Source organism: Aegilops tauschii, chromosome 2 (assembly GCF_002575655.3).
Source record: "Aegilops tauschii subsp. strangulata cultivar AL8/78 chromosome 2, Aet v6.0, whole genome shotgun sequence".
NCBI lineage: Eukaryota > Viridiplantae > Streptophyta > Magnoliopsida > Poales > Poaceae > Aegilops > Aegilops tauschii.
The window spans coordinates 287659352-287681647 of record NC_053036.3 but is presented as its reverse complement, the minus strand read 5'-3'; the positions used below and the strand labels follow the sequence as shown (position 1 = coordinate 287681647).

General features: G+C 47.9%; 1 protein-coding gene across 2 annotated transcripts in view; it reads left to right on the top strand.

The window, feature by feature from the left end:
• Positions 1 to 18216: 18216 nt before the first annotated feature.
• The window catches only part of LOC109763127 (probable (S)-ureidoglycine aminohydrolase), a 28757-nt gene continuing 24677 nt past the window's right edge, over positions 18217 to 22296 (top strand). The window contains exon 1 of one of the 2 annotated variants that reach the window (XR_002232834.3): positions 18217 to 18569. Coding sequence is in view for 1 of the 2 variants with exons in the window: in XM_020321983.3 (XP_020177572.1) it covers positions 18395 to 18569 (175 nt within the window). In the remaining variant the exon portion in view is untranslated. The remainder of the gene's footprint in view (positions 18570 to 22296) is intronic. The other variant, XM_020321983.3, reaches the window with a different exon arrangement.

Genomic DNA, 22296 nt, shown 5'->3' with positions numbered 1-22296 from the left:
TCCCATATGCTTTGCTCCGGATCTGACGCATAAATTTCGTCAGTGCCTCCCCTGTTGTTCTCCGGGTACACATCCTCTCTGTTTATTGCAGAGACGTGTATCAGGAGAACAGCGGGGAGGTGCTGCCGAAATTTTGCGTAGGATCCGGAGCATGGCATGGGAAAATGAACCCAATCTAAACATACTCGGGTGGGATTAGGACCTATCATTACCTATTAGAGTGTAGGTTGCATGGACGTAGTAAAATTGACAAAGTAGATCAACTGATGAATATATACATGGTGAATTATATATATATATATATATATATATATATATATATATATATTTGTTGTGTGTCTAGTAGCTCTGAAAGTCAAGATGAGTGATCGTGCGTGGATGTACACCGGTCACACTGGTCAGAACAAATGGAGCACTGAATGGTTCACAAAAACCAAGGGGTTTGTGCGAGCCGCATTTGCAAATGGCCAGAGGAAAACCTGGTGCCCCTGTTTACGGTGCGGCAATTGGGAAAAGAGGACAGAGGCTGAAATGGGCAAACACCTGCAGAAGAGTGGTTTTACGCCCGATTATACGGTGTGGACATTTCATGGTGAGTCTGCCCAACGTGACCGAGCTGAGGTGGATCGTCGTCGCACCGACGAGCATGGTACCGGGATGGAAAACATGGTGCAAGACTTTGATGATGCTCGGGATTCGGACGAGGAGATGGAGGAATCTGCAAAGGCCTTCAATGAAATGTTGGAGTCTTCAAAACGTCCGCTCCATGAGCACACTGAGCTTTGTCAGTTGGATGCCATCTCACAAGTAATGGCTCTGAAGGCTCAGTTCAACTTGGGCAGAGAATGCTACGATGCAATGATGACAGTATTTGGACGCTTTCTACCCAAAGGCCATGTAATGCCTGCAAACCTGTACCAGTCGGACAAAATCCTCCGTGCACTGAAGATGCCCTATGATAAGATACATGCCTGTGAGAACGGATGTGTCTTGTTTAGGCTTGACTATGCGGACTTGAACTATTGTCCCATTTGCAAGTCTTCCAGGTATGTTGTGGTAGACAACGGTATGGGTGAGAAGACACTGACCAAAATCCCCGTTAGTGTTCTTCGGTATATGCCAATCGTACCAAGACTTCAACGTATTTTCATGGTCGAAGAGACGGCCAGACAGATGACATGGCACAAAACGGGCAAAAGAACCGAACTAGATGCAGATGGGAATCTGATGATTGTACACACATCGGATGGTGTTGCGTGGAAGAAGTTTGATGAATTACATGGTGACAAAGCGGCAGATCCGAGGCATCCTCGAGTCGGCATCAGCACGGATGGGTTCAGTGTGTTTGGTATGACGGCAGCCCAATACAGTTGTTGGCCCGTATTTGTCTTTCCACTCAATCTCCCCCGCGGACAGATTATGCAAAGAAAGAACATTTTCCTGACGTTGATAATTCCAGGGCCCAACTATCCGGGGAAAAATATGAATGTGTACATGCAACCGCTTAAGGACGAATTGCAAGAAGCCTGGGATAATGGGTTCAAGACATACGATGCCTATAGCAAACGGAACTTCATAATGCGTGTCTGGTACATGTACTCGACGCATGACTTCCGGCGTATGCGCTATTCGTTGGCTGGTGTGTGCATGGAAGGTTCCCGTGCCCCACATGCAAGGGAGCTCTTGAGTTTCGTTGGCTTCAGGCCGGTCGCAAGTTTTCTTGCTTCGACATGCATAGACAGTTCCTGAATCCTCGCCATAAGTTCAGGAAAGACAAGAAGAACTTCATCAGAGGTAGAGTTGTCAAAAACTCTGCACCACCTGCATTGACAGGCCAACAGACCCTGGATCAGTTAAACGCTCTCGAGCCAGATCCATAGCGTCCAGGGTACTTCAAGGGGTATAATTCTAAGCACGCCTTGACTCACAAAACATGCTTATGGGATCTGCCTTACTTCAAAGACCTCCTTTGCCCACACAACATCGACGTGATGCACACTGAGAAGAATATCGCCGAGGCACTTTTTGGTACATTGTTCGGCATAGATGGGAAGTCAAAGGATAATACTAAGGCTAGAGTCGATCTGGAGGCGCTATGTGATAGGCCGTTACAAAACATGAAAGAACCGAAAGGAAAGCAGAACTGGACGAAGCCAAAGGCATGGTTCAATCTTGGAAGGCCAGCTATGAGGGAAATTATCTTGTGGGTGAAAATGCAGTTGATGTTCCCCGATGGGTATGCAGCGAATCTACAGAGGGGAGCCAGTCTTGATAAATTGAAGATATTTGGTCTCAAGAGTCATGTTTGGCACATATGGATTGAGCGGGTAATGCCGGTGATGTTGCGTGGCTTCATCCCTGAGGATGAATGGCTAGTACTGACAGAACTCAGCTATTTCTTCCATGTTCTTTGTGCGAAAGAACTATCGCCTGGCGTGCTAGAAGAAATGGAAGAGTTGGCGCCGGAGTTGATCTGCAAGTTAGAGAAGATCTTTCCACCGGGCTTCTTTAATCCAATGCAACATTTGATTTTGCATCACCCGACCGAGGCAAGATTGGGGGGGCCCGTGCAAAATCGTTGGTGCTACCCAACTGAGAGGATGCAGAAGACGCTTAGACAAAAATGTAAAAATAAACATAGAATTGAAGCATCGATGCTGAGGCATTCATCACTGAGGAGGCGGCAAACTTCGTGACAGCACACTACGAAGCCAAAAATTGTCATTGCATAATCCGAAGCCTCGGTACAATGCTGACGACCCTAAAAAGGGTGGATCCAACCTCAGCCTATTCAAAGGGAATCTCACACTAGCCAGTGTTTCAAATCCAGTATCTTTGGATAACGAACAATGGCGGACCATTTCGTTGTATATCTTCAACAACCTGATAGAAGTGCGGCCGTACATCGAGTAAGTTCTCGGTACATAGTTTCGCAACTTCTATTTCCTTTGAACTGCTCTTATTCCTGGATATTTCATACAGTCGATACGTCGCCTTATTCTCGTATGGAGCGGTGATCCAAAAGGATTCTGTCGAAGAGTATGAGCTTCTCGCAAAGCAAGGAGGCGGTTATCCCAGTTTCATCTCTTGGTTCAAACAAACGGTAATTTCTATTAGACTTGTAGGCTAATTTGTAGGCGGCTATCCCGCTTTCATTCGCTAATTTGTGCGTAATGCAACAATCCTTTCATATTAAACTTGTAGGCTAATTCAGAGTCTATGGACGCCGAATTGAGACAAGTCGCTAATGGTTTTGACTATAAGGTCCGTTCATTTGACAAATACGACATCAACGGGTATCGCTTTCGTACCTATGGCAAAGAGCTATCTATGGCCGACCGAAAGTCTACAAATTGTTGTGTATCTGCTATCGGCGAAGGAGGTACCGAGTATTATGGGAGAGTTGAAGCAATTTATGAACTTCTATTCTATGGTGAAAACCCACCGAATGTCGTAGTCTTCAAATGTTATTGGTTTCAGCCGAAGGAGACTAGAAGGACTCATGAACATATAGGGCTAGTTGAAATCAACCAAAGCACCCATTTAGATGTTCCTGATGTCTATATTACGGCTCAACAGGCGACCCAAGTATTCGTGGGCCTGCCAAACTAATCCAAATCTGAAAGGTTGGGATGTCGTTTATGAAGTGCCGCCACGTGCTAGACTATCTCCCCCAAAGGAAGAGGATTATGAACCTCACATTAACCCAGACACATATGAAGGAGAATTCTTCCAAGAGACACGTCTTTCCAAAAAGCGTTTCAAGAACCGCTATACTTCACCCCAAAACATTGAAGTAGACAGCGACAGTGAATCCGACATCACCCCAGAGGAGGAACAAGAAGAGCCGGAACAAGAAGAGGTTACTGCTGCGGATGACCTGTCATTGCTTGACGGATTACGTCAAGGTGGCCTTCCACATGTTGATGCCACTGAACCCTATGAGCCTGTCATTGATTATAGTGATGATGATGATTATGCATTTATTGATGATACTGATCGAGATTATTAGTAGTGTCAGGTATTAAATTTTTTAATGTTGTACTTGATGATGATACACTTAAGTGATACACATATTATTATTCATGTCGGTCTTTTTTTTATGTTGTACTAATTTCGTTTACTGTTTGTCATGGCAGGTTTTGAAAGATGGTGGGCGCTGGTCGGGAGCGCGCCAAGGCCCCTTCTTCGTCGGCGCGTGGTCTGAGGTCTTCGATTCCAGACGCACCTCTCCGCCGAGCGTTGCTGGACAGTATGTCCACACAGCCGGGCCCTTCTTCGTCGACCGCGGTGCCCAGCAGGGGACGAGGTAGGAAGAGAGGAGGTGGGGCACGTGGTCGCGGGAGAGGAGGTAGGGTGACTTCTACGGCGCCTTCCTCGCCGCCACCCCCAGCTGTTTCACCCGAGCACGTGACTGCTAGGGTGGACTCGTCCGAGGAGGAGGCTACACGGACTCCGGTCCACGAGCCTCCGGTCCACGGGTCTTGGGCCCACGAGCCTCGGGTCGACTGGCCTTCGGCCCATGAGAGTTCGGCCCACGAGACCCCGGAGGAGCACACGTCCGGATGGGGTACCTGGCCGGATCAGCCCGAGGAGCCGAGTGGCCATGCTGATGATGGCGGGGAGCCGACTGATCTTGAGGAGGAGGGTGGCACCGTCTACCAGCGTGGTGCTACACGGCTCCCGTCCGTGCCGGCGACCCGCGAGCAGAGGTGGTTGATTTTCCCTGATGGGGAGAGGTACGTAAGTGCATTTAATATTTTTGTACCTTCTGCATTCACGTTTCTTCAAATTACTAATGTGTTGGCCTTGTCATGCTGCAGGGGTTGGGACCACCATCATAGTGTCCGCCGGCCCAACTCCGTCCTTGGAGTTCTTTGCCGGCAAAACTTCCCGGGGTTTGTCACGTTGCCTGGTGAGGGTAGGCTTCCAGAGCTTGGATTGAGCTGGGAGCACTACGTGGCTGCCCCGGCCCCGCCGGATGAGATTATCGACGGTGTCGTGTGCGACACGAGGGCAGACATGGTGATCAGAAAGTTCTGGGTAATTTCTCCTTTACACATTTCAAAATCTTCAACTAGCTAGTTATTAATTGTACTAATCAATATTGTCTCATTTGATTGCAGACATTCTACAGGTGTGAGGAGGGATACGAGGAGGACACGGCACATGTTATCGAGAACGTCTGCAAGCGCCTACTCCAGAACTTACGGCACGAGGCTCGGGTGCAGGCTGTTCGAGACTACTACGCCTTGCGTGGTATCAAGAAGACCAAGCCGGCGTGCCGCGATAAGTTCCTGAGTAAGGAGCAGTACATGAAGGTAATTCTTAAGGCCTTCTACTTAAGTTCCTTCATTTAGTAATTCTTAGCCGTAGCGCTCAAGTTTCTATTTGCTAACTTAGGCGCCTCCGAGATGGTGTGCGGATCGGATGGATTGTTGGGAGGTGTTGGTCGATGAGTGGTGCTCAAAAGAATGGCTAGCCCTCCACAACGAGGCCAAGGACAAACGTGCCCAAATGGAAGGTGCGCCACACCATCAAGGCAGCTCCAACTTATATCAGTTCGGGCGCAACTGGGTATGTGGTTTGCTTCATGATTCATGCAATTCATTCATCATGCTAGCTTGAGCCCTTTAATTAATAATTTTCATTGTTTCTCTCTTTCAGGCACGCCACAATAAGGCGGATAAGGTGCCAGAGGTGTACGACCTGTATGCCATGGCCCACACTGCCTCTTTCAAGAAAGTCAAGGCTTTCTCTCAGTCTGACCTCGATGATGCAAACAACTTCACCAACATCTCCTCCCACAACAAGCTCGTGAGATATAGAGATGAGGGGAAGGCGAGGAAGGGGAGGACTTTAACCCTAGCCAGGGTCCCATTGATCCAGAGCTGGTGATGGTATCTGGTGGCGGGAGGTCCCATGGCTCCATAGCCATTGGAGATGGACTTATCCGTTGTCCTAGCACTCTCCCGGAGATCAAGGCGCGCCAGTCGAGCTCCGCTCCTGAGATAAGGCCTCGTGAACGGCCAGTGCAACTCGCCATCAAGGTTAGTGATACGTACTCAGTTATCTTTCTCCATTACATTGTGTGCGCTTCCATCAATGATTACAAATGGTCATGTGAGTGGTGTTGCAAGCTGCTATACAGACTGAGAGAGATAGAACGGAGAAACTTCTGGCGGAGGCGGCGGAGAGGCAGCGGGAGATGGAGGAGAGGACGAGAAAGATGATGGAGGAGGAGAGGGCACGGAATGACATGCAGGCAAGGGCCATGTACGAGCTCCTTGTGGTAAGTTTCTTCTGCAGATTACTTGCTAGTCTTAACATTTGAGTCTCATTACTAACTAGTATGACTCTGTTGTGAAAATCAAATGTGCAGTCTGTGTGCGAGAAGTCCGGTCAGCCCGCTCCGCCGATGCCAGTGATTGCTCCTGGGAGCACGGTGAGTTTAATTTGAATGGACATTACTTGCTAGTCTTAACATTTGAGTGTCATAATGCTAACGAGACATTGGAAATGATCTTTGGTGCAGCTTAACTCCAGAAACGCATCGCACGATCCTTCTCCAGGTAGCGGCACTAGCCACCCCGCTCCTACACCTCCCTGATCACGGTAAGTTTCTCTAGTGTTTTGCTTAACAAATGCATAAAGACTTAGACTTAGCTTTATTTCCTCCAATATGCTTACCATAATGACCTAGAGTTAGCTTATTTTCCTCCAAAATGACCCATTTTACCTAGGTTAGCTTATAAATGATGCAGTTCATCCAAGTTAGCTCAAAAATGACCCATTTTACCTAGATTAGCTCCTAAATGATCCATTTTACCTACGTTAGCTTTAAAATGGCCCATTTCACCTAGGTTAACTCCAAAATGACCCATCTTACCTAGGTTATCTCATAAACGATCCATTTCAACTAATTTAGCTCATAAATGATCCATTTGACCTAAGTGAGCTAAAAAACGATCCATTTCACCTAAATTAGCTCTTAAATGATCCATTTCACCTAAGTTAGCTCAAAAAGATCCATTTCAACAAAATTAGCTCATAAATGATCCATTTCAACAAAGTTAGCTCAAAAAGATCCATTTCAACTAAATTAGCTCATAAATGATCCATTTCAACAAAGTTAGCTCAAAAACGATCCATTTCAACTAAGTTAGCTCATAAATGATCCATTTGACCTAAGTGAGCTAAAAACAATCCATTTCACCTTAGTTACCTCAAAAACGATCCATTTGACCTTAGTTAGCTCATAAACGACCCATTTCAACTTAGTTAGCTCATATATGATCCATTTCACGTAAGTTAGCCCATAAATGACATACTCTTCTTGTTCTAGTCTTCTTCTTGTTCTAGTCACCTATTTCTAACTTTCTTATTTTTCATTTTGCAGATTTCATTCACTTGACGAAAGCTTGCATAGATGGAGTGCTCCTTATCCCTTTCTCTGTTTCTTTTGTATCGTTGAACTATGCATGTATCTTGGTAGTTGGATGAACTATGCTATGTATGATGGAACTTGGTAGTTGGATGGAACATATGTGATGGAACTATGTATGATGGAACTCTGCATGTTGGATGGATATCTTATATGTTTGCTGTGAAAATTGTTGTCATATATATCATATATATCTTATATGTTTGCTGTGAAATATATCTATATATGTCATATATATTTGTGATGAAAATTGTTGGATTTAATAAAAAACAGAAAAAGAGCCAATATGCAGGCTCTTTGTCGTCTGCCACCGACGGCAACGGGCTCTTTGCCGTCTGCAGCGGACGGCAAAGAGGCCACGTGGCATCCAGCTGTGCTTCCTGGGAGCTGACCCATTTGGTCAATTTGCCTACAGTGGTAGACGGCAAAGAGTAAAAGAGTTTGCTGTCAGCGGCGGACGGCAAAGGCCTGCCATGTAGTGACGTGTAGATGACATCATATGGCAGACGGCAAAGGCACTAGAAAGTTTGCCGTCCGCGGCGGACGGCAAAGGCCTGCCGTTAGCCACTTAACGGACTGAAGGCACAATTATTGCCGTCCGCCCTCTTTGCCGTCCGCGGCGGACGGCAAAGGGCCTTTGCCGTCAGCCGCCAGGAAGCAGACGGCAAAGTAGCTGTTTACCGTAGCCTACTTTGCCGGAGCCTGTTGCCGTCCGCGGCTGACGGCAAAGGCCTTTGCCGTCCGCCGTTCGTGCCTTTGCCGTCCGCCGTGGCAGACGGCAAAATAGCTGATTCCAGTAGTGTATGGCCCGTGGTTCCTCCGCCATACACAGGGTTCAGTTTTAGAACTTTCTTCCAGTATGACGGGCCGTCTCTGATGGATGGTGTGGACCCAGAAAACAATGTCCAGGACAACCTGTCTGATATTTGGTCTTCTGATTCAGAGTTTCAGGCGATGGAAGCGTTGGCTGATGGTTTTGTGCTTGGGAATCCTGCTGCACAACTGGCGTTTGTCAGAGCAGGAGGGGTTTCAGTTAATTTCTTTATGGTTGTTGATCATGAGCTGTTGCTTTGGATGGGGGGATGCTCAAACGCATATATACGCCGGCCCTCACCTTTCAGCAATCTGAGGCTGTTATGTTACCTCTTAACCCGTTCAAGTTTCTCCAGAACCAACTGAATGCTGCTGCGGCTGCCTGGCTTGAAGGCATGGTCCCAGAGCGTGATGTTATGTCAGCGGTGTTCAGTTCAACCTTTCAGTTGGGTGCTGTCATCATACCCTCGTCTCTGCTGCTGGAGTCTGCTGAGCCCAGGTCTGAAGTGATAGATACTGATTGGGAGATGGCAGCTCGCTCTCCTGGTCTCAAGGCGATCGCACGATTTGTTTCTGAAGATGCAGAGTTACAGTCAGTGCCCCTGTCAGATCAAGATACTGCTCTTTAGGTGATTGCTTCTGCTTCTCTTTATAATGCTTCTCAGCCCCGCAATGTGCTAGTGCCTCTAGACACAACCACTGTCGGAAGAAGCACTCAATCTAACAAGTATGATGGCTTCAAGATCAATCATGTCTGTGACACCAAGCGCTCTAAGTCACGGGTGAAACCACGCGAGACCTCTTTTATCACAGCTGTTTCTTTGGCTGCTGCCCCCGTGCAGGTTATGACTGGTGCTTGTCCTCCTCCTACGTCGATTGAAGATCTTCAACAGATGGGTAGCCGTTGCGGGATTGCACAGGATGTTCTTTTCTCCCGAGAAGCTGCTGGATGATCAGCGCTCGTCCACTGGAGCTGGCGATTGAATTTTCACTCGCTCATGAATAAGTCGTGGAATGTACTGTCGTGGAACATCAGGGGCATCAACTCTGATGCTAAGACTTTGGCTCTTAGGAATGCTATTGATACTAGCGGTTGTTCTGTGCTATGTATCCAGGAAACTAAGCGTGAATATTTTGATCTGGCGTTTATTAAAACTTTCTGCCCTAAGCGTTTTGATAAATTTGTGTTTGCACCATCAGTGGGTGCCTCTGGTGGTCTTATTATAATATGGAATAGTTCTGTGTTTGTGGGCACGCCTTGGTATGTTGACTCGTTTGCTGTGGGTGTCTCTTTTGTTGCTACTCTGTCTAGTGATTCTTGGAAATTGATCAATGTCTATGGTCCATGCTCTGGTCAGCGTCAGGTGGATTTTACTAACTGGTTATTTGACCTGAATATACCTGATGATGAAAATTGGTTGATCCTTGGAGATTTCAATTTTATTCATTCCACGAATAATAGAAACAAGCCTGGGGGCGACGCTGCGGACATGTTGTTGTTTAATGAAATCATTCGAGCGCGGTCTCTGATGGAGTTACCTGTGAAGGGCAGAGCATATACCTGAAGCAACATGCAAGACGACCCCCTGCTCGAATAGCTCGATTGGTTCTTTTCTTCCTCTTGTTGGACTACCTCCTTCCCAAACACGATGGTCCTGCCATTGGGGAAATCGGTGTTTGATCATATTCCGTGTGTGGTTGCAATTGAATCTAATATCCCCAAGTCCAAGCTCTTCCGCTTTGAGAATTTTTGGGTTAACCATGTTGGGTTTACTGATGTGGTTGCCGCCTCTTGGTCCAAGGCATGCCATGCCCCGAACGCTGCTGCCCGCATTTGTAAAAAACTGAAAACCCTGAGATATGATCTCAAGAGATGGAGCAGAGGTATCTCAAAGCTGAAAATTATGATCCAGAACAGTAATGAATCTTTAGTTATGATGGATAATCTCGAGGACAAAAGACCTCTATTTATCCAGGAGTCAAACTTTAGGAGGATTTTGAAATCTCACTTGCAGACACTGCTCAAGTTTCAGAACGAGTACTGGAGGAAAAGAGGCACGATCAGGTATTTCAGATTTGCTGATGAAAACACCAAGCTCTTTCAATCTCTGGCCACTGAGAGATATAGACACAATTCTATTGCCATGCTTCGTGATGATGCTGTGGAAATCCATGACCACGTTGGCAAGGAAGGGGTGCTGTTCAAAACTTATAAGGAACGTTTGGGTTCTTCTAAACCCACTAACATGTGTTTTGATCTTTCTAGAATCATTCGTCGGATCGAGGGACTGGATCAATTGTCGGCACCCTTTTCCAATGAAGAGATCGATACTGTAATTAAGGAAATGCCGAGTGACAGGGCTCCGGGCCCTGATGGTTTTAATGGTTGTTTCCTTAAGAGCTGCTGGCAGATCATCAAGTCGGATTTCTATAAGCTGTGCCATGCCTTTCATGCTGGAGGGCTAGATATCACCAACATTAGTGAGGGGTACATCACCTTGATCCCTAAGATCTCTTCTCCAGAAACTGCAAATGATTATAGACCAATTACTTTACTGAATTGTTGTCTGAAAATCATCACAAAGATCTTGGCTAACCGGCTGCAGAAAGTCATCCTCAAAATCATCCACCAAAACCAGTACGGTTTCATCAAAGGGAGGACAATCCAAGATTGCCTGGCATGGTCGTTTGAATACATCCATCAATGCCATACCTCAGCGCGGGAAATTATCCTCCTCAAGTTAGACTTTGCTAAGGTGTTTGACACGATTGAGCACGCCCCCATGATGGAGATCATGAAGCACATGGGTTTTGATGACAAATGGCTCTGATGGATGAAAACGATCTTTGGCTCGGGGGTTTCTTCTGTACTCCTTAATGGAGTTCCTGGCCGGAAATTTAATTGTAAATGTGGTGTGCGACAGGGTGACCCTCTCTCACCGTTGATCTTTGTCCTTGCGGCTGACCTTCTCCAAGCAGCAATTAATGATGCTTTCGCTAGAGGACTAGTTGAGCTTCCTCTCCCTCGTGACAGTGCGGGTGACTTCCCCGTTGTTCAATACGCTGACGACACGATTTTGGTTATGCAGGCATGTCCTGAACAGGCTGCCCGTATGAAAACTATCTTGGAGGATTATGCTGTTTCGGTTGGGCTGAGGATCAATTTCCAGAAATCAACTCTTATACCCATTAACATTGATCACCAGCGTGCTTCTGAATTGGCCGAGGTTTTTGGCTGTTCTGTTGGTTCCATGCCTTTCACCTACCTCGGCCTCCCAATGGGGACGACGAGGCCAAGTGTTCTTGATCTCATGCCGCTAGTACATGCAGTCGAGAGGAAGACGTCCACTGCGTTGTCGCTGATGTCATCCGGGGCCAAACTGACTTTGGTCAATTCTGTTGCGACTTCGATGTTGATATATGCAATGTGCACAATCAAATTGCACCCAAAAGTGATCGAGCATCTGGACAAACTGCGCAGATATTGCCTCTGGGCAAAAAATTCCGACGATGGGGTCAAGAACAACTCCCTTGCGGCCCGGGAACTTGTCTGCCGCCCAAAACGCTGCGGAGGCCTTGGTGTTATTGATATCAAAACACAGAATGTTGCCCTTCTCCTGAAACATCTATTCAAATTCTATAATCATGAAGATGTCCCCTGGGTGGAGCTGGTTTGGGACGCTTACTACAGAAACAAAATACCGCATGCAACTAATGCAGTGGGCTCTTTCTGGTGGAAGGATGTGATGCAACTCAGTGGGGTCTTCCGGGGGATCACCAAAGTCACCCCGGGGGATGGCTCTAGCTCTTTATTTTGGAAAGATGTTTGGTTTGATAGTAGTCATGATTCCCCACTCATGGACATGTACCCACGGGCTTTCTCATTTTGCTTGAATGAAGATGACTCCATTGCTAAGGTTCTTACTGCAACTGACCCAGCCATGATCTTTAGTTTACCTCCCTCGATCCAGGCGAGAGAGGAAATCAAAGAGATCCAGCAGGGGTCGACGCAAATTCGTGTGGCCAACGACCGTTGTGACATTTGGGAATGCACGCTCGGGCGTTTCTCGTCCAAGAAATTCTATAATCACTGCTACAAGCAGGTTGTGGCAGATGAGGCGTTCGGTTGGCTCTGGAAAGCCAAGAGCCCGATCAAATTCAAGATGTTCGGGTGGCTACTCCTAGTTGATCGTCTGAATACCAGGAATATGCTCAAACGCAGACATTTTGCTGTCGCGGGGGACAACTACGCATGCATGTTCTGTCAAAACCCTCCCGAGGAAACTGTGGAACATCTGTTCTTCAATTGCCCCTTTAGTCAGCACTGCTGGAGTAAAGTTGGATTGGCGTGGCCGATAGGTGCCAACAGATTGGCTTTGCTGCGTGGGGGTAGGGATAACTGGAGGCAACCTCTTTTCATGGATATATTTCGTTTGGCTGCTTGGAGTCTATGGATGGAGAGAAACAACCAACACTTCAGAGGGATTCAGCATTCCTTCGGAGCATGGCTGGCTAGATTCAAGCATCTCTTGGAGTTGCTAACACATAACTGCAGAGAGGAACTTCGCCCCTTCCTGTCTAGTTACATTGTAAATTTGGGTCACTAGGGTTGTAGCTAGCTTGCACGGCCGGGGGGCCACAAAAACCCTTTGTAACGCATATGTAACTGTTCCTTTGTGAGTAATACAAAGTCAGTGGGAGCCTCTCCCACTGTCGTTCACCTTTCAAAAAAAAAGAAAACAGGCTAAGTGGTCCACAGGTGGTGGTGGTGGTGGGTTGTTGTTGTTGTTGTTGTTGTTCCCCTGGTTCTGAACTAGCACTTGCATCAGGGCATTCTGCTGCTGAATCAACTGAGTGATCTCCGGTGGGAAAACAAATCCGGTGTCGCGTCTCGGAGGCATCTGATGGTTTTTTTTAGAAAAGATGAGAAAATAGAATAGAATGAGGTCTAGAGGGAAAACACTACCCATATGCACATGTGACAAACACAATCATATCACTCCAATCAATTCAAACAAGGCATACAATCGATCTAACTATCGTTACAAAGTGCTTGGACTATACTATATACATGGTGGAATACTACTACTAATTTGGTGGTCTACTAGAAAAATTGCTCAGTCGAAGACTCCATGATATCTGCTCCGGCTTCATCCTCCCAATCATCCTCACTGGGGTCCGAGTCGGTGTCGTCGATGATGATGTAGTTCTCCGGGCAAGTAGAATCGTAATCTTCTCCTCCTGGTGCTGGGTCTCCCATGAATACTCCTAGCTTCTGTGTCAGGTCGCTGTTCTTCCTCACTAGTCCGACGATTTCCTCCATATAATCCTCGCGTGTAGCCTTAAGTTCTTCTTCCAGTTCCATGATCCTAGTCTTTGCCTTCTTCAGATCTATCATGTCTGCACACATCTGGTTTTCCTGGCGACGAATGTGCTGGTTTAACTCCTGAATGAAAGCTGCAATAGATCTATCCTTCCTGGTGTTGATCATCTCCCATTGCTCGTCTCGGTGCCCACAAATCTGGTAGATAGTATCCTTGAGATCATTGTGGTACACTTCTCCAATGCGTCCCATGGTAATGTGAGCTGCCATACTCTTTCCTAGACTCCAGGTTGGTGCATCAAAGGAAAACTCTATGGGTTCAGTGACTAGCGTGAACGTCCTTCCTGGAACTTGAACTTGAATCATCCAGCGCTCCTCTTCTGGTAGTGTGGCGTTGTAGGTCCCGGTGAAGCTTGGTATTCCGATGTTCATGTACCTAGTAACTACCTTCAAGTGTCGTCCAAAAGGTGTATCCTCATCCGGTTGCGCGAACTTGTTCCTTGCATCCGCCATCCTAAAAGAGTGGAAGAAAGGAGAGGAGTCAGAAATGAGAAGAGAGTAGTGATCTAAGGCTTTAGCTTAGTGTCGTGTCCTACAGTCAGCGTGTGCTCTGATACCATCTTTGTAGCGACCAGACCTCAAACAGTCTAGTCTCTATGCATCAGTGTCATCCCTGGATCGGTAATGCTAACACGCACAGTACTTGAAGGATTTATAACAGAGTAGCAATCACACACTTATTACATCGAATAGTCTCAAGAGAGAACTTATTACAATAAATATGGCTTACGACCATCTAAATACGATAACAGTGGAAGGCTTGGAAGATAAAGTGAGTCCATCAACTCCAACGGCATCACTGAGTATAAGACCACGACCTATGGCTCCTTACTCGTCGTCTGAAAAGTCTGCAACATGATACGTTGCAGCCCGAAAACGGGTCAGCACATGGAATATGCTGGCAATGTAACACATAGAGAGTAATGAACAGAATAATGCTATCACTACATGCATATTTGGCTGGTGGAAAGCTCTATGGTTACAGTTTTGCGAAAAGCCAATTTTTCCCTTCTGCAAAGGAATATATTTTTATTTAACTACAAAGTTGGTTAAAAATATTGAGAAGGTAAACCCCCTCTCAATCCCAATTAAAAGTAATCATTAACAACCCAACAAAATTAGTTAAGTATAAGATGATGAGATTCACATGATAATCCAAGAACTAGATACTCAAGATGTCCATAACCGGGGACACGTCTAACCATGATTAGATTGTACACTCTGCAGAGGTTTGTGCACTTTTCCCCACAAGACTCGATCTCCTACGTTGGATTTCTCGCACTACATGGTGTTTGAGAAACGGATGACCGAGACACAGTCTTTCAGAAGCGTTAGCACCTTACGATGGGTAGACAGTTACACCTACTTTCCCCTACATCTGCTAGTCTACCACTGTAAGAGTTCACACGACTTAATCAACTATGCTAGAGCCCATAATAGCATATGGCTGCACACGGAAGTTTCTAAGAATAATCTCATGATCCCTTTGAGCCTGGGTGGTGGTCCATAAAAAAAAAGGCAATCACTGGAATACCCAGGTGCCTCAATCCACCCAGATGTGTGTTTAAGTTGTCACCTTAAGTAAACCATTAATTAACAATCTCACATCTGTCATGGATACACTCACCCAATCCACGTCTACTAGCATAGCATAGCAATAAGCAAACGTAGAAGTAACTCCCAAAGGTTGATAATAAAACAGGTAATAGGTACTACCTCATCTACTTCCCGATACCCACAATTTAATTAGATCCTAATCATGCACTTGTTTGAGGATTGATCTAATGCAATAAAACTGGGTATGAAAAGAGGTATGATCAAAGTGTTACTTGCCTTGCTGATGATCCCTGAAACCTAGAGATTCGAAGTAGGACGCTGCGCACTCCGGGTACTCTATCGCAAACAAACAAGCATACAATAAGCACTCATCTAATGCATAGGTAAAACTCAAATAAAAGATCTAACCAGAAAGTTCAACTTAAGAACTCCGGTTTGCAAAAAGAATCAAATCAAACGAAGCAACGAAAGTCAAACGGCGAAAGAAACAATCTTCGTTTACTAATCTGGGCCTAAGTCAAAGTTTACAGTAGCAAAAACTTGTTTGAGTTGGTTAAACGAAAAGAGGGTTTCGAGACGAAACTCTAGGCGCTTGAATCGCCTGATTCCGATAAACGAGCGAAAAGTTATACTAGAACGAAAAACAGATCGGAAATCGTGATCAGAAATAATCGCAGAAAAGAAAACGGATGAACAACCTAACGAATGAACGTTCGCTGTCTGCGGAAAAAAAACGAAAACCGTTCGTTAAAACGAACAAATGAACGAGTGTTCGCTAAATAAACTAGACCAAAAAAAACAGATCTAGGGTTTAAAAAAAACGAACGAAAAACCGGACGGAAAACCGAACGGTTTTCTCGAGGAAAACCGCCGGCGGCGGGGCGGTGGTCAACCTCGGCGGGGCGACGGGCGGCTCCGGTGGGGCGGCGGGGTCGGCGGCGGGACGGCGGGGGGGCTCCGGCGTCGGGCGTCGGGCGGCGGCGGATCGGGCTAGGGTTAGGGTTTTCGGCGGCGGGGGCGACTTGGGCTGAGGGGCCTCGGGGGCGCGCCTTATAAAGGCCTGTCCGGGCGGAGTCCTGGCCGAATACGGCCCAAGGTCGGTTCGCGTTTTTTTAAATAATTTCGCGCAGAAAAACAAATAAAAGAAATACTAAACGGACTCCAAAAATCCCAAAATAAATTTTTCCCGACTTCTAAAATCAAGCCGGACAAGATGAACATTTATTTGGGGCCTAAATGCAATTTTGAAAAACGCGTATTTTTCCGAATTCAAATAATAATCAAATGAAATCCAAATAAAATCAAATATTTGTTTTTAATATTTTCCTCCAATATTTCATTATTTGTGGAGAAGTCATTTTATCCCCTCTCATATATTTTGATATGAAATATTTTCCGAGAGAAAATTAATTAAAACAAATGATTCTATTTTCAAAATTTGAGAAAACCCTAAATATGAAAATAACGAAATCCCCAACTCTCTCTGTGGGTCCTCGAGTTGCGTAGAATTTCTAGGATCGCAAAACAAAATGCAATACAATATGTTATGCATGATGATCTAATGTATAACATTCCAAATTAAAAATTTGGGATGCTACAGTTCACTTGTGGGCTCAGTGGTGTCGGACATCCAACATGGCGCGTCGAGCATCTGTTCGGTGCTGTTCAAGCATATTCGTCGGCAGTCTAATGTTCTAGCTCATGATTTAGCTAAGTCTTGTGTGAACTATGAGAGTGAATTGCAGAAAACATCGATATTGAAGGCTAGGTTTGCAGGAATCACAATTCTACAGTTTTGTGCCAAAAACCACTAATTCGGAGGCTATTTTTTTGCAAAAAACACTAGTCACCAGCTTAGGACGTTTTGAGCATAATTATGACAGGAGGGTCCTGCTGGATAGGGTGACGTGGCACAATATAACAGATCACAAATAGAAAAAATAGCATGGACTAAACTGTAAAAGGACTGAAGAGGATAAGGTTCGTGCAGTAAACAAAAAAATCTGGCATCGTCTTCCTGCTGCCCAGCCGCCGAGCTCGGCCCCGGTGTGCACATCCGGTCTGCTCCCGGCGTCCAGCCGCGCCTCTGACGTCCACCGGTGAGTACCTGGACCCGTCGCTGCCTCCAAGTCCTTCGTCGCGGACCCGTTGCTGCGCGCCGCCGCCGCCCCGCAGGTTCCGCGGTGGCTGCGTGTCGACCACGGAGTTCAACGTCTCCACGCAGAAAAGCTCGTCGGCGCCAAGTTCTTTGCAAGGAGCTCATTTCCTCCTCCTCCCCTCGGCGCCGGCCTCCCAATCCCCGCTCCTTGGCCCGCGTTGGCGTGGTGACTGGTGAGGGAGGGTGCCTCACCACGACCGGAGCTCAAGCCGCCGCCGCCCTTGCTTCTTACCTGCATCGGCGCCGGCTAGGTGACGGGGAGGCACACCGGATGGACGCGAGTAGCTATGCCCGCCGCACGGGCGCGAGCAGCAGTGGCGTCGACCACGCTCACCGTCCATCCCGGCCTCACGCCACGTTTCCCCCGGCTCTCAATGGTGGCAGCCCGGAGAGGAAGTGGCCAGGGGCGTCCACCGCCGGACCAGTGGGAGACGTTGGTCACGGAGGACCTGATTGCTTTTTTTTTCAAGGGTCCTTTTGCAAATCACGAATCTATCAGGGTGTAATTAGCTTTTTTTCTTTGCCACATCGCCCTGTCGAGTGGGACCCCCTGTCATAATCGTGCTTAAAACCTCCTAAGCCGACTACTAGTGTTTTCTGCCAAAAATTAGCCTCAGAATTAGAGGTTTTCGGCACAAAACTGTAGAATTGTGATTTCTGCAAACCTAGCCTTCAATGTCGATGTTTTCTGCAATTCACTCGAACTATGATGGTCTTTGTGTTTTTCATTCTACTTCGCTTTGTATCCGGAGGACTCTATGTAACTATGTTGCTCGATTAATAAAGAGCCGACCTTCTCAAAAAAAAAAGGCCTCTTGGAAACCGAGTCATCATAGTGGGCTCTACGAAGTAGCCGCCACCCACCCACTTGTGCGCTCCGGCATTTCTCGAAAAATAAAAATAAAAAAATAAATTTGTGCGCTCCGGCTCTTCTCGCGACGGGCCTTCTCCTCCTTCGCCGTCTTCCAACCAACTCCTCCACCCCTGTCCCAATCCCAAAACCTCGCGGGCTCATTGCAGCACACCTGCGCTGCGCGAGATGTTCCCCGCAGGCGACCACCTCCTCCTTTTCGCGCTCGCTTCCCTCGGGGGCGCAGCGGCGGCCGGCGCCGGCGAGGGGTTCTGCTCGGCGGAACCGTCAAACGATTGTTCTCAGTCGCCGCCGCTCTACTCGAAGGTCACCAGTCCCACTCTCGCACCCGTGCATTTGCAAGGTACTGTACATCTACACGACCACACTCGGGCGCGCCGTGTCGCCCCCTACTCAGATTTTCCGATTTTAGGATGCCCGTGGCCATAGAAAATGTTGTTGTTGTTTTTTATATGATGATCACTCATGCAGTCATGTATCAATTCGCTCAATAAAGTAGTCATGTGTCACAATAAGCACCAACACCATCATACATAGCATGACAAAACCAAAGTCTTACATTATGGGACGGAGGGAATACATTCTATGCCCTAATTTAACTGATGGAGCGATAGTGATGGTCCACACAAATAGCGAGCTCTTGGAAAATGGATGCATGCTACTAAATATACAGCCAAGGAAATTAGAAGGATGTTTTGATTATTAGTCATATCAGTGATTGTATGTTGTCCCCGTGGTGCAGTAGGGGCCACTCCTTTTCCACATTTTTAGATCATACAAGCTCTTCCACTGGATGCGGGATTGCAATTTAGTGGTGGTTTTATGACTTGGTAGCACTGTGGAGGTGATGGTGTTAGATCAAATGGCAGGTGCAATAGTGTCATGGGCGCATATGTGAGGAAAACCAGATTCAAATATCTTGTTCCATTGTTCTTCTTAGAGCATCTCCAACATAAAACAACTGCCATTTGGGTCACTTTGGGCCAAAAAAACAGATGATGCCCTACACCTATATGTGCCCCAAAATTTTAACATCAGGCCCAAAATTTTGCTACAAGTGTTGCATATTTGGAAAACCTCCAGCAGCTGCCACAAAAATGAAAACGCTGCTGCACGAACCCAACCGCCCCTGCTGAAACTAACCCCGGCAGCTACCTTGTCGCTGTCCCCGATTTTGGCGGCCCTACGCCATCGCCCCTGATTTTAGGATGCCCGTGGCCATAGGATTTTTTTTATATGATGATCACTCATGCAGTCATGTATCAATTCGCTCAATAAAGTAGTCATGTGTCACAATAAGCACCAACGCCATCATACATGGCATGACAAAACCAAACGTCTTACATTATGGGACGGAGGGAATACATTCTACGCCCTAATTTAACTGATGGAGCGATAGTGATGGTCCACTCTCGGTGAACCAGAGTGCTTTCATCGCCGGGAGGAGTGTGCACGACAACTTCCTCCTCGTGCAGCAAACTGCCTACCTCCTGCACAACATCAAGGCGCCGCGTATCCTTTTGAAGCTTGATATCGCCAAGGCCTTCGACACAGTGTCCTGGCCCTTCCTCCTGCAAACGCTCCTGGACCTCGGATTTGGTTGGAGGTGGTGTGAATGGATCTCCATCTTGATTTCCACGGCCTCCTCGAGGGTGTTGATCAACGGCAATCAGCCCCCCCCCCCCCCCCCCCCCCCCCCCCGTGGACCACGCACATGGGCTCCGCCAGGGAGACCTGATATCTCCGATGCTCTTCGCCATGGTCATCGACTCCCTCAACTCCCTCCTTCAGCACGCTGTGGCCTCCGGCATGCTCCAACGCCTAACCACTAGGTATGCCCCGTCGAGTATATCCCTCTTCGCGGACGATGTGGTGATCTTCTACCACCCGGACCCGCCAGAGCTCGCCACGATTCGTGAGCTGCTCCGCGTCTTTGGCGACGCCTCCGGCCTACGCACCAACTTTCTCAAGTGCTCGGCCACACCTATCCGATGTGATCCCGAGGTCTCCGACAGCATTGCCTCAACACTCTCGTGCACGGTGTCCACCTTCCCCCTCCAGTACCTCGGTCTGCCGCTCTCCATCCGCAAGACCCACGCCACGGCCCTCCCCCCTCTGGTTGACAAGATGGTCAAGCGGCTGGCAACTTGGAAGGCCACCCTGCTTTCGCGCGCCGAGCGCCTCGCCCTGGTACGGCATGTGCTCACGGCCATGCCCGTGCACATTCTCCTCGCCATGCCCCTCAACCCGTCAATTCTCAAGAAGATCACCGGGATCGTGCGCGACTTCCTCTGGCACGGCCGCAAAGACGCCAAGCCAGGCTGCTGCCTTGTGAGTTGGCCGAAGATCTGTCGACCCCTGTCGCTCGATGGGCTCGCCATCCGCGACCTGCACCGTTCGAGCATCGCTCTTCGTGCGCGCTGGCTTGGGCTGCAAGTGACTGACCCGGAGCTACCCTGGAGCCACCTGCACCTTCCCATCGATGAGGAAGTGAACCAATTCTTCCGGGCCTCCATGACCTGGCGCATTGGGGACGGTAGGACTTGCCGCTTTTGGTGCGACCATTGGCTGGATGGCCAATCCATAGTTGAGATTGCACCGGCCATCATTGCGCTTGTTCCTCGGCGTAGGCGGCGCCAGCGTCTGGTCTGCGACGGGCTACATCAGCAATCCTGGATCCGCGGCATCCATGGCTTCCCCGGACCGGCGGCTACGATAGACTACTTTCGCCTGTGGCAGCGCATCCAGCTTATTCAGCTGTCGGCGGGCCCTGACACGGTCACCTGGAAATGGACGGCCAGTGGATCCTACATGGCTACCTTGGCCTACAACGCCCTCTTCTCCGGCTCCACCATTGCGCCCTTCTGGCGCCTCGTCTGGAAAACTTGGGTGCCCAGGAATGCCAAGTTTTTCCTCTGGTTGGCTACCCTTGACCGCTGTTGGATGGCCGAGCGTCGAGCACGCCATGGCTTGCCTCACGACCCCGCATGCTTGCTATGCGGCCAGGAGCTCGAGACTATTGACCACCTGCTTGTCCGGTACGTTTTCTCCCGGATCACGTGGCATGAGGTCCTCTCATGGTGTCGACTGCCAATCTCCCTGCCCAGCGACACCGCACGATTCTTCTAGTGGTGGGAGGCCACGGTCGGCACTTGCCCGGCCGGTTTGCGGAAAGGTTTCAACTCCCTTGTCGTGCTCGTTGCCTGGGAAACCTGGAAACATCGCAACGCCGCTGTCTTTGATGGGCAGCGGCCGTCTAACGCGGTGCTATTGCGGGTGGTCAAGGACGAGGCGAAGCTTTGGGCCTGTGAGGGCGCCAACGGTCTACAGATTGTTATCCCTGTAACCTGATCGATTGTGATAGTCGAGGCTGAGCACCCTCCATCATGCTCATCTCGCACTCCTCGAGCCGCCAGCTTGTGTACAGCTCGATGAGTTGCTCCCCACCCTTTTTTGTTGTACGCGCTTGTCACTCTTCTACCCTATCAATGCAATGATACGCAACAATGCGTATTCCCGGAAAAAAAGATAGTGATGGTCCACACAAATAGCGAGCTCTTGGAAAACAGATGCATCCTAACTATAATACTACTAAGTATACAACCAAGGAAATTAGAAGGATATTTTGATTATTAGTCATATCAATGATTGTATGTTGTCCCTGTGGTGCAATAGGGGCCACTCCTTTTCCACATTTTTAGATCATACAACCTCTTCCACTGGATGCGGGATTGCAATTTAGTGGTGGTTTTATGACTTGGTAGCACTGTGGAGGTGATGATGTTAGATCAAATGGTAGGTGCAATAGTGTCATGGGTGCATATGTGAGGAAAACCAGGTTCGAATATCTTGTTCCATTGTTCTTCTTAGAGCATCTCCAACATATGATGTAAAATAACCGCCGTGCCCAAACAACTGCCATTTGGGTCACTTTGGGTCAACAAAAAAAACCCGTCTCCAACAGATGATGCCCTATACCTATATGTGCCCCACATTTTTAACATCAGGCCCAAAATTTTGTTACAAGTGTTGCATATTTGGAACACCTCTAGCGGCCGCCACAAAAATGA